This window comes from Cyprinus carpio, chromosome B20 (genome assembly GCF_018340385.1).
Source record: "Cyprinus carpio isolate SPL01 chromosome B20, ASM1834038v1, whole genome shotgun sequence".
In the NCBI taxonomy this organism is placed as follows: Eukaryota; Metazoa; Chordata; class Actinopteri; order Cypriniformes; family Cyprinidae; genus Cyprinus; species Cyprinus carpio.
In genome coordinates, this window is record NC_056616.1 from 19,597,828 (window position 1) to 19,609,851 (window position 12,024).

General features: G+C 37.5%; 1 protein-coding gene and 1 pseudogene across 1 annotated transcript; both read left to right on the forward strand.

Annotated features, from left to right (window-relative positions):
- Window positions 1–856: 856 nt before the first annotated feature.
- LOC109112760 lies at window positions 857–4,683 on the forward strand (annotated as a pseudogene).
- A 2,121-nt stretch (window positions 4,684–6,804) lies between these two features.
- Window positions 6,805–11,855, forward strand: LOC109112762 (actin-related protein 2/3 complex subunit 5-A-like). Its single transcript, XM_019125663.2, has 4 exons — window positions 6,805–7,112; window positions 8,001–8,073; window positions 10,464–10,640; window positions 10,721–11,855. Exons 1-4 carry the CDS (start codon window positions 6,973–6,975, stop codon window positions 10,781–10,783), a joined length of 453 nt encoding a protein of 150 aa, XP_018981208.1. The 5' UTR covers window positions 6,805–6,972; the 3' UTR covers window positions 10,784–11,855.
- Window positions 11,856–12,024: the final 169 nt, after the last annotated feature.

The window sequence follows — 12,024 nt, forward strand, 5'->3', positions numbered from 1 at the left end:
GTACCTAACTAGTCTTCTACCTCGCTACAACCCATCACGATCCCTAAGGTCACAAAACGCTGGACTTTTGATAGTACCTAGGATAGCAAAGTCCACTAAAGGAGGTAGAGCTTTTTCGCATTTGGCTCCCAAACTCTGGAATAGCCTTCCTGATAATGTTCGGGGCTCAGACACACTCTCTCTGTTTAAATCTAGATAAAAAAACACACCTCTTTGGCCAAGCATTCAAATAATGCATCTCATATTTTTGGACTGCAGTTATATCTGATCAAATGTGCATTATTATTCTTTAGCTTGGGTTAAACGAATTAATTTTACTTGGCTGGAACAGCAGCTACGCTAATTATGTCTCTATTTGTTTCTCTGCTTTGCCACGGGATTTACATCCCGTGGTAACTAGGATTTACACAAGCTCCAGTCTGGATCCAGAACACCTGAGAAGAGATGATGCCAGCCCCTCAGAGGACCTCAGATGATGCTAACCCAGAGACAACATACAGAACTACCACATTTTGCTATAAGTTTGATTGCATAATTGCTGTTAATAGTGTTAATCGTCTGTTTGTTTACGTCTTCTTATTGATTTTTCTGAACATTTCTGCTATATGCACATGAACTGACAATCACCACTGATAAGATACTACTAAATATTGTAGAAACTTAATTTTCTGTAAAGTTGCTTTGTAATGATTTGTATCGTAAAAAAGCGCTATACAAATAAACTTGAATTGAATTGAAAATATTATTAATTCAGTCAAGTACATTTGCAACATGGTAGTATTTGAATTTTTATAAATTCAATTGTATGTTTACACTTTTGATTTTGGGATGAAATATGGTCAAATAATATAACATCATGTTTAAGTATGTGGGATACAGTGTGTTTGTAAATGTTGCAAAGGTGTGTGGGGCATCCTCCATCCTGTTCAACAGAATTTTGGGATTCAATGATGTGCCCAACGGCAGCACCATGGAGGAAGAACTAGGTACGATCACCAGCTTTTTTACAGATCCAAGAACAGTTTTACATCGCCCTTTACAATTTTTTTAATGAAAACACATCTGTTTTCATCTGCATGCCACACAAATTTCCACAGATTTGTATAGAATGTAAATCCACAAAGTTCTACATATCTCCTTTCCTTGTATGTATACGTGTTAATAATATTCATGTTGTGACAGAGTAGCAGTAGAGGAAGAACATGTTGCAGAATGATGGTGCCTTGTGTGTTTGCATGTCTGATGGTAGGATGGTATAAAAACACCATTGTGTGGTTACTAATGAACTTGCGCTTAAATAAAGCAAAAGTTGTGAATCCCCGTCACAAACATCCTGGCACACACATTCATACTGGGATGATCTGAGAGACTGTGATATTCTCAGGCAGACATCTGTGGGAGCAGGTTTGCAGTGTGGTTTTGATGCTTGTTTGCACATTTATTCCACAGAACAGATCAAACTGCAACACATTGTAGGAGATGACAGTCTAGATAATGATGAAGACCCACATAAAGGTGAAGTACACAGCAAGTAGCTTAGCACAAACATTTTGATGCTACAAACCCCCAAAATTAGGAACTTTTTTCTAAAATATAAAGGCAGGTACATTTTTGCATGTATAAAGACATATTTGCATATAAATTTAGACTAAGGGAAAAAAAGTTTATGTATAAAATATTATTTGGAAAATATTACAATAATAATGTCAAATTTATTTTTATTGAATAATTTTATGTATGCATGTATGTATTATAAATTTATTTATTTTTTCAATAAGCTTATTATTTTTTCTGGATCCCACAGCACTCCATCAAAAAATTTGTGCAAATCCTTAAATATAATGATTTTGGTTTTGTCTTATACCTGCAGAGGACGAGTATCAGGGCAGCTGGATGCAGCGCATGGTTAGCTCTCTCTTCAGAGACTCAGAGAAGGCAGAGCAGGAAAAGACCACAACTTCATGTTGGGCTTAAACCTCAACAATGCTGTGCCACGTTCCCATTTCACTGAGACCGCCAGTCCCATGGAGGATGAGGTTGACGCGGTCACAGTTAAGGGTTCATGTTTGTTAGGGTCATTTAAGTTTACTTAATTGTCATCAAGGTTTGCCTTATTGTTCTTTTCTAATTTTGGCTGCTTTCAGCCCTATTTGAGTTTGACTGTATCTATGAGCCATTAGACGTAAAGAGCAAGAAAATTCATGTGGTGGACAGTAGCTTGACCTTTAACCTGCCTTATCCTCTGATTCTAAGATCTCAGAGAGGTGTTGGCCTCATGATGTCCTTCGACTTTTCTGCCTGACCGAGTAACTCCAGTCCTCCATTTAGTACTCGGGCTAATCAATCAATTCAACATGTTCATTTAGTGTGATCAATTATAATAAACAAAGAAAGAAAAAAACACAAGTAATTATCTGTATATCAATTATGTAGCTTAAAGAACCTTGTACATGCACAGACAATATGTATGCCACATAGGTTTTGTAAATGATTGCTCCTTTGTAGGAACTTCTGCTAGCGGAGAAATGGGCACAAATGAACAAACTTCCATTTCCCAAGATCGACCCAAAGGTGTTTGATCAGGAGGGGATGAAGGAGTGTTATGTATTTAAGCCCGAACAAGGAGAAAAGAACTGCCCTATTATTATCCATTTTGTCCTGGTCAATATTGAATTCAGGAAGTTCAAAGCTCCAGGTGTGTGTTCTTTGTTTGTGTTTGTGTCTGTGTACTTAGGGATTCTTTTTTAAAGAAAAAGTCAGCCCTGCATATGCAGATTTATAGTCAATTCTGACAAATTCAGGGAATTCTGTTCTTTCTGGTGCGTCTTCATCGGTTTACACTGTGCTGTGATTTGCACATTTGTTTGTGTAGTGAGGATTGTGTTTGACTCTTTATTGAGCTGGTTGATTTACATTCCTGTTTATGTAATGCATGAAGTGGGCATGATTCTATATATTATGAAGCTTATATGCTTTGAAAAGTTAATTTGGACATTTTAATAAGATGTTTAATACAAAAGTGTGGTGTATTTTAAAGGTGTTCCACATCAGATGGACAAAGAGAGAGAATTTGCAGGCTTTGACATCTTCGATGACCCAGAGACACCCTACTCAACTTTCAGTTTTCAGTATTCCAAACAAGGCTGTACATGATCTTATGGAATTCAACACGCTTAACAACACAGAAGTCAGTTCAGCTCAGATAATTTTTGATTTATATGTTTTTTATATTAGCATTCCACTTAAATTAGATTGACAGTACTACTTTGTTCTCACAGTTTCAATGGAAAACAATATTTTAAAGAATAATGTTTGTAATGTATTACAATTAGGTGTAGCTGATATAATTTTTGTGTGGGTTTGTTTGAATCAGTTTCTGAATTCTCAATGTTTCTTTTGCTTCATGTTTAGGCTTGTTTATGCAAGTCAAGTTTTTAAATGCTTTATCATCGTTATTATCTAGGTCATCAAAGAAGGCATAAAGGACAGTATCTTGTATAGGAAGGAGACTCCATCTCGCTGCTCTGCCTCTCTTTCTCTCAGTCAATTACAAAACAAAAAACACCTGAAGACGATGTCCAAAGGACAAGCATGCCAATAAGTATGCAGAGTATGATGGCATTCTAGCCACAGGAAGTTTACAGATGTCATTCATCTCATCATGGAAACACTTTTTTAAAACTGAAAAACAACTCCACAAACTGTGAAACCAGATGATCTGGTTTGGTTCCCTGAACATTCTCATGTAGACTTTTAATAATGAAAATAGAAGTGGTGAGTGACACAATGAAATTACCATTTACAGTCTAACTGTTGACATTATGTTGTGCAGGTGTTTTAGTTTTTCTAGAAATTGTTGTGTGATCTTCCATTGAGATAGATAAGTCTATTTAAAGTGCAGAGAGATTTACTTCTTGTCGTTAGTTCAACCCAAAATAATTTTTTGTTATCATTTACTCACCCCTATGTAGTAGTTTTTTATTCTTCTGCAGAGCATAAAACATATTTTGAAGGTCATTGAGGTCAAAAAACATTGACTTTTACTGTATAGACGAACAAACACTTTTCTAAATATATTCTTTGGTGTTCTACAGAAGTCAGGTTTGGAATAACATGAGGATGGGAAAAATGACAACAGAAGTTTCTTTTTTGATTGAACTGTCCTATTCAATACAAAATTATCTTTTGATAACAATAATTAATTACCAATCCCAAGGATGTGACCAAAAGCACCTTTGGGCTTTTGGTGTGTGTTTATGTTTTAAAGGCAACTGCTAAAACAACATCATAAGAGTCCACTCCTGATTTATGTTTTATGAACTGAGGGAGTGCCTCAACAAAAGATCAACATCCTGAGGTACAAAACAAAACATGAAACCATGGCAATGTCACTGCTATCCTGCTTTAGTCGGTTATCACTTCGATGCAGAGGTAGTTTGTATTTTGAGCTGTATCATTTCCCTTTACCCTTTTTTGGGATTGGGATTTATTGACAAGGCCATCAGCAGTTTGTTCATGCAGACTCACTAAATAGTATTCATCTAGTATTTATTTGTATAACCATGAATACTTATGTTAAAAGTGTTTAATGTTTTACTACAAAGCATTTGTGTGCATTGTTTACAGTTAATATAACATCTTAAGATGGTGATGAAATAATAAATCAGGCTTTAAATATGTGAACAGTGATTTATTGTCCTTATATTGCATCTCAATATCACCTTAGTCAAAACCAAGGTGTTTTGAGACAACATACCTTTGCAAAAGTTTAAAGCATTATGTCCTATATAAGAAGATCTGTTTTTAATTACATTTTAGGCTATATGTTAGAAAAACATCTGAATACACTGACACTGATCTACTTTAGTCTCATCTTTCATGAACACTTAAAATCATACTGATAGTTTCTTTGAATTGAACAGAATTGGTTCAAAGTCAGAGTTGCAAACATCTTGAAAATAAGTGCATGCAAATCGTATAATATCTAAGGTGCACATTTCTAGTAATTGTGCAGTTAATTCTCATGTTGTATTTTTAGAAAGTTTTGGAATATTGTCCTCTCCACAAATTTGTCACTACCGAAACACAACAAATTAAGAATGTTTCAACAAGACATTTTCTTTCACTTGTATTTTCGATCAGACAGAGACCATTTCCTGGCATGATCTAATGATTGTGTGTCTGATAAACTCCATCTGAAAGATTCCATTGTTCCACACACTCATAAAATTCTAAAATAATATGTGAGAATCTATTATACACTCCACTACACTAAAATCTGCATTCTCATCTTGGGTTGTACCATGAGTCAATGAAAGTGTTGACATAAATCAACAGCGAGGTAATTAAAAGAGAGCAGATGACCAACTTTTATAGCCTAACAGACATAGAAACGTGTAGTGAATGAAGGTTGTTTATTTGGACTCATGATGTTTTTAAGGGTTATCTTTTAATGAAAAACATGCATTGTGTTTATTTTTGTCACAGGAGGTGAACTTAAGTATGAACCTCCCATTATAAACATCCGCTGCCTACACAGTTATTGCATCATAAACACATGACGTCCTTGTGTCACCTGCACTGAATATAATAGGATTCTAAAAAAAGTCACAACAATGCACTGAATTCCTGGTGTCTTTCAGCACTTTGTAAAGATTAGTCCCAGCACACGGATGAGTGAGTCTTTGAAAGCTTCTAAACCTTTTTGTGTGCTGTCCAAAACAGCATATCAGATAAAGCAACATTTCACACTTATAATTCTGAAAAGGGCCCACACTGCTTTTACCCTTGTGTCAGTTTCAGTGTGAATTGTGATGCCGGAATGTTAAAACGAGTTCTTTAGCAACAGACAACCAATAATAAACTGCCTCAGTGCTTACCTTACTAAATATCCATGCTGTGGTTGTAGAAACATGTATTCGCCCTGTTTAGTATGCAAAACTTCAAAACTGAGGGGCACAGGTGAAAATACCGATCAGTTACCAACAACAGCAGTGCAGAAACAGACATTATTATTATTATTATTTTTAGTTTCATAAGACTTAATACTACCAAAGTGAACGAACTTGGCGATATATTTCAAACGGACCTGCTGTTATTAAAACGGGTCACATGCGAATCAGGTAGGCCTATGGAGCCGTATTCGTCCATTAAATATTATTAAACTAATAAATATGTAAATAAGAAAGCAAACCCAGGATTTATGTTTACAGTGTGGAATCTCAAAATAAGGATTATTAATTGCTAACCGAGCAACAATGTGAAACGGATTACTTTTACCTGCGGTTTTGAACGGGTTTGCTTCAAGTGTGAAAGGCGCCAAACGTTTGAGAAGTTTTAAGACAACGAATGAAAGTGTTCTATCGCCCTCTACCGCCACGTGACCGCCGCTGCATATTAAAATACTTGAATCACATTACATAAATAATATCATATTATAGTTTTTTTTTTTTTTCATTTATGGACAGAAGCGGAAATGATTTAGATTCTCAAACGGTTTATTTATCCATTTTATATGTTTTTATCTTAAAAGGCCCCTGGTTGTTGAGAACGGAAAGTGAAATGAAAAGTGTAAATAGCCACAACCACAAGGAAATTTGTTATTCAGGAAATGTCAAGAACTGTGTTTTTCAATAATATCAACAGATGTTTGTGGGCAAATTAAAATAAGAATGACATTTAATTTACATGTTGAACATTGTGATTATGTGGTAATTGTGTTTATTTAGTTATAAATTGTTTTAAACAGTTTTAAAATAAAAAGTGGTTGAGAATCACTGGATCAGGATTGGAGCGCTTCAGTTCACCGGTGTTTCCGATAGAGGGCGCGCTATGCGGAAGTGATGGAAATCCAGTCCAGACAGTGCGCTGCAGGAGTCGCTAGGCTGGTTTAGCATAGACGACTGTTAGATTTGGTTCATGCAAAACATAGCGTTTAGCTGAACATCAGACGGGGAATAAATAGCCTTCATCATGTCAAAGAATACGGTATCCGATCGTTTCCGTAAAGTGGATGTGGATGAGTACGACGAGAACAAGTTTGTGGACGAGGAAGAGGGAGGAGAAAACCAGCTGGGTCCAGATGAAGCGGAGGTGGATTCTCTCATCAGACAATATCCTTCTTTATTCACAGGCCAACATGTGCATGATCTGAAATAGTCTTGCATTTTCAGTGGCACTTGCTCATATAAATAATTTCCGTGTGCTTTATGCTTGAGTTGGGTGATGATGACATCAGCAATGGATATCATACGGCTAATTAATTATTTTCCTGGAAAAAAGTATGCATAAATAATTAAAACAAAAAGTGCTTATTACAAAGTAGAAGGAAAGACGATAATTTATTTTTGTTTGCAGCCAGCTTTACATCAACATTATATGCACTGATTTGCTGTTCATTATTAATGAGTTGCCCTGTACACCAGCTGGCCTGCAGATTTCTGTACGTTACATCAAAGACTCCACACAGACAGAACTTGGTATTTTGCTCTATTCTACTCATTTACATTTATTTTACTGGACAGGACAAACATGCTTGTCTAGTTTCATTGTCCGGTCCTTTTGCATTATGTACATGTATCAGCTCATATTCAGACCTCTGCAATATTCAGGCCTGTCTTTACAAGCCAGACATTATTTTTTAACAAACTTTTTGTGAAAAAAGATGCTGATTACTTAGAATTATGCTGATGGTGATTATATTAACTACAACATACTAGTTTCAAACGGTGTGGGGGATGTAAATATTAGGTTCTTCTGTCATTTGAAACTGTTGCATTATTAAGTATAAGGAAGTTGAATTCATGTCCTTATATGTCAATTTTGGAGTACCCAAGGCCTTATTTCCTGTTTCTAATTTTTTTCCTCCCTGTGGTTGCCTTGTAATATGTTTTCTTCAAGTGTAGCATGTCCATAGCATTTGGATATTGTAAAGCAGCATGTATTCATGCATGCATATGTATTTAAATTGTGTTGGCGTTTTTCTTAACTCCACTCTTCAAAGGGAACCTTATGGGTGCATTGCAGGCAGTTTTAAAAAACCCACCAATCAGCACAAAGAATCAGAACGTCAAGGTAAGTCATGCCACCTTTTTCCCTAAGAAATACCAAGTTTCAGGCATTGTTCAAACAAGTACTAGCTAGAAAGGGAAGGAATAAATAAAGAGAAAGACAAAGCTGTTTTTTTTCTTCTTCTTTATTTTATGATGAAGTCAAGTAGCGTCTAAAGAGATGAGTTTTCAGCTTTCACTTGAAAATTGTCAGGGATTCCGCATTCCGGATAGGGGTGGGAAGATCATTCCACCAGCCAGGAATAGTGAACGAGAATATTCTGGAAAGTGATTTTGAACCTCTCTGTGATAGGGTACCACAAGGCTTCGCTCACTAGCGGATCTCACACTTTTAGAGGGGATGTAAGATTCGTAGTAGCTGAGTGTAAGTAGGTGGGTGCTGAGCTTGTGGCTGTTCTATATGCAAGCATCAGTGTCTTGAACTTGATGCGAGCCGCAACCGGTAGCCAGTGCAAGGAGATAAAAGAGAGCTGCATTCTGAATCATTTGTAGAGGTTTGATTGTGCTTGATGGAAGTCCAGCCAGACGAGCACTGCAGTAGTCCAGCCTAGAAATGACAAGGGCCTGGACAAGGAAGTTGTGCAGCATGCTCTGTTAGAAAGGGCCTGATCTTTCTGATGTTGTGCAGTGCAAACCTGCAAGATCGAGCAGTCTTTACAATGTGGTCTTTGAAGGTCAGCTGGTCATCAAAGTTTACACCAAGATTTCTGAGTTGATGGGGTAATTAATTGTAGAAGGACCAAGCTGGATGGTGAAATCATGCTGTAGAGAGACAAGAAGCTCAGTCTTTGTCGGGTTGAGCTACAGGTGATGTTTATTCATCCATGCTGAGATGTCTGCCAGGCAGCCTGTGATCCGTGCAGCTACTGTTGGATCATCTGGTTGAAATGAGAGATAGAGCTGTGTGTCATCAGCATAGCAATGGTAGGAGAAGCCATATGCCTGTATGATGGGGCCCAGTGATGTAGTGTATATGGAGAAGAGGAGGGGTCCAAGAACCGATCCCTGAGGAACCCCAGTGACCAGTTGATGTGCTTTGGATACCTCCCCTCCTCAGGCAACCCTGAAAGACCTACCAGTGAGATTCAAACAAGCGTAGTGGAATCCCTGTGATGCCCAGTGATGTAAGTGCAGACAGAAGGATCTGATGATTGACAGTGTCAAAAGCAGAAGATAGATCCAGCAGAATAAGAACTGATGATTTCGTGTTATGATATGTGATACCACTGCCTCCTTTCGTTTTCATTTAAACATAATAATATCCGCAGAAATTTACTTAGTTCAGGGAAATGTGTATATATACAGCCTACATTACAATGAAACGAAATATTATATCAATTGCCTCTTTCTATTTTCATTTTAACATATAGATAAATTGAATAAAGACCAAAGATTACCTGTTAGATTTACCCAAAACGAATGATATTTTGTTTAACCACTAAAGAGACATCAAAACCAGCGGGAAATGTCAGAAGGAGTAGACGAGTTGAGACTGCTCTAACCAGATACATGAGCACTGAGCTCCCGCTGATTGCGTGGAGTTGATCATCTCCGAAATCGGAGAAACACATTTTTCAAAAGGCGCTGTCTTTATAAATAAACCGCAGATTTGAATTTTAAATGACTACATTATCGCCTGAAATACTTTTAAAACTACATTTCATGACACGATAAAAGTAATATTTTGAAAATTATCCGATTAAATGGTGGTTGAAATCACAATGCTGCGTGAACTCAACCAATCAGTATGCTCAGCACCCAAGTCCCGCCCCCGAAAGTTCTGGACCTTTGAAAAAGTAATACCTCACCAGCAGGGACTTTATGAGGGCCATTTTTTTACCCAGAACTTTGTTTAGATCCTGGTTCCTGCGGTGGAAACGCACCAAGTACCAGCCCAAAGTCCCTAGTTCCTGGGTAAAGTTCCAGCAGTGGAAACGCGGCTAATGAAACCTGGTTGAAAACAACTCGTTTGAGGGTTTTCACTATGAATGGAAGGGGAGAGACAGGTCTGTAGCTGTCTATAAGAGAAGTGTTTAATGTAGGTTTTTTGATCATTGGGGTTACCCGAGCCCGCTTGAATGCAGTGGGGAAGGTGCCTGTGAGAAGAGATGTGTTGATGATGTGTGTGAGTGCTGGTAAGTGTGTAGGAGAGATTGCTTGGAGAAGGTGTGAGGGGATTGGGTATAGAGGGCATGTTGTAGGATGGCTGGAGAGGAGAAGTTGTGATACTTCTGCCTCAGTGAGGGGACAGGAGAAGATGGGAGTTTTTAGCGGTGGGTGTGGTTGGTTTGAGGTTCTGTTTGTGTGGGGCTGACAATTGACTACTGATTGTTCTAGTTACATACAATTACTTTGATGTATCATACTTGCATTTTTCTGACATTCTGGATGTAGGATCGCGCTGAAGGTCTAGTGCTGAAGGTGCTCAGCTCCTTCAAAAGCACTGACATAGAGAAAGGAGTTCAGTCTCTGGATAAGAATGGAGTAGATCTGCTCATGAAATACATCTACAAGGGTTTCGAGCAGCCTTCTGAGAACAGCAGCGCTGTCCTGCTGCAGTGGCATGAAAAGGTAGGGTTAATAGCAATGTAACAGCAATGCAAAGCATGTGGGAGGTCAGTAGTTAAATTCTTGCTCTGTATTCTCCTCAGGCTCTCTCTGCAGGTGGAGTGGGCTGCATCGTGAGGGTCCTAACAGCCAGGAAAACAGTGTAAACTGCAGTAGGTTAGCATAGCGCACAGAAAAACACAAACCAGCAGCAGGAAATCCTGCTGAGACACTCAGAACAAAGTGATGACTTTCCACAGGGTACTGAAGAGGATCTCTCATCCGATTTCTATGCGTTTTACTCTCTTCTGTTATATCACTCTTCACTCACATAGTCAAAACCGCAAAATCGTGCCATCAGTTGTATGCTAGATTTACAGTAGCTTCTCTCAGGAATACTTTTCTATGCTCTTCTGTAATGTATTCAGCAATCTGAATACAAGAGACTTGTTAAGAGTTTTATAAAATCTTGCTTAAGTTTATTATAACATTTTATTATTAATAGTAATTTACTTGCCGATGTTCTTGGAGAGAAATGTAAACTGTTATATTAGTCTGCATTTGTGTGAAAGGCTTAAAATGAACAGTCACAGACTGGTCAGTGTGTCTTACTGGCACTTTGTCTGTCCACAGTGACTCTGTCAGATTATGAATAATACTCTCCGGTGCATTAAGCCTTCCCATCACTGATCCCTTCTCATCTGTTCTTAATCGCCAGGAGTTATCTCCATAGTATTTATTTTTTCATAACCAAAGCGCATTAGCTTAAATATTCCTATAAGACATTGAGTTACAATGCTGATCTTATGCATCATCTGAAACATCTGTTTGATTTTCTTGGCAGATGGAGCCTCCTCACTAATTTTGACTTTCACTAATGCTGTTATAGAGTATTAATATTTTGTCTTAATGTATCTGTGTCAGCATTCCAAAGCACTTATTGCCGTGGACCATTGTTATTGTGTGTGTCAGAATGCATATGTCTGTATCCAGTCTGTGTCAGGAGGCGTTTTTAAGCCAATCATGTTAAATACTGCCTCAAAGCAGATCATTACTGATCCAGTCTGATCTGAGACGTATCGTCTGATCACAGGGACCTGCCTCTACAATGCAGTAATACAGAAAGACAAAGTGTAAACACTCAATAAACCAAACCGGTATAATGACTGCCTTACAAAATATTCCTTTTTTATGTTTGTGCTTTTGTGATTGATTGATTAATAAAATATGTTAAGTATACTCTTGAGGACATGAGTTTTATATTTTGAATTTATAGATTTAGGAATATTATGGTGAATGCTCTATCCACAGCAACGGTGGTAAAAATGCCACACTATAGATGTCAACTTTGGTTTTGTTACTTTTTTTTTTTTTTTTTTTTGTTATTTTTTTTTTTTTTACAAATGTT

Bases quoted from the DNA above. Each gene is read 5' to 3' on its own strand.
- LOC109112762 (XM_019125663.2), top strand. From the start codon at position 6,973: ATGTCAAAGAATACGGTATCCGATCGTTTCCGTAAAGTGGATGTGGAT. The intron at 8,074-10,463 runs GTAAGTCATGCC...TTCTGGATGTAG, and splicing joins CAAAGAATCAGAACGTCAAG to GATCGCGCTGAAGGTCTAGT. The intron at 10,641-10,720 runs GTAGGGTTAATA...TATTCTCCTCAG, and splicing joins TGCTGCAGTGGCATGAAAAG to GCTCTCTCTGCAGGTGGAGT.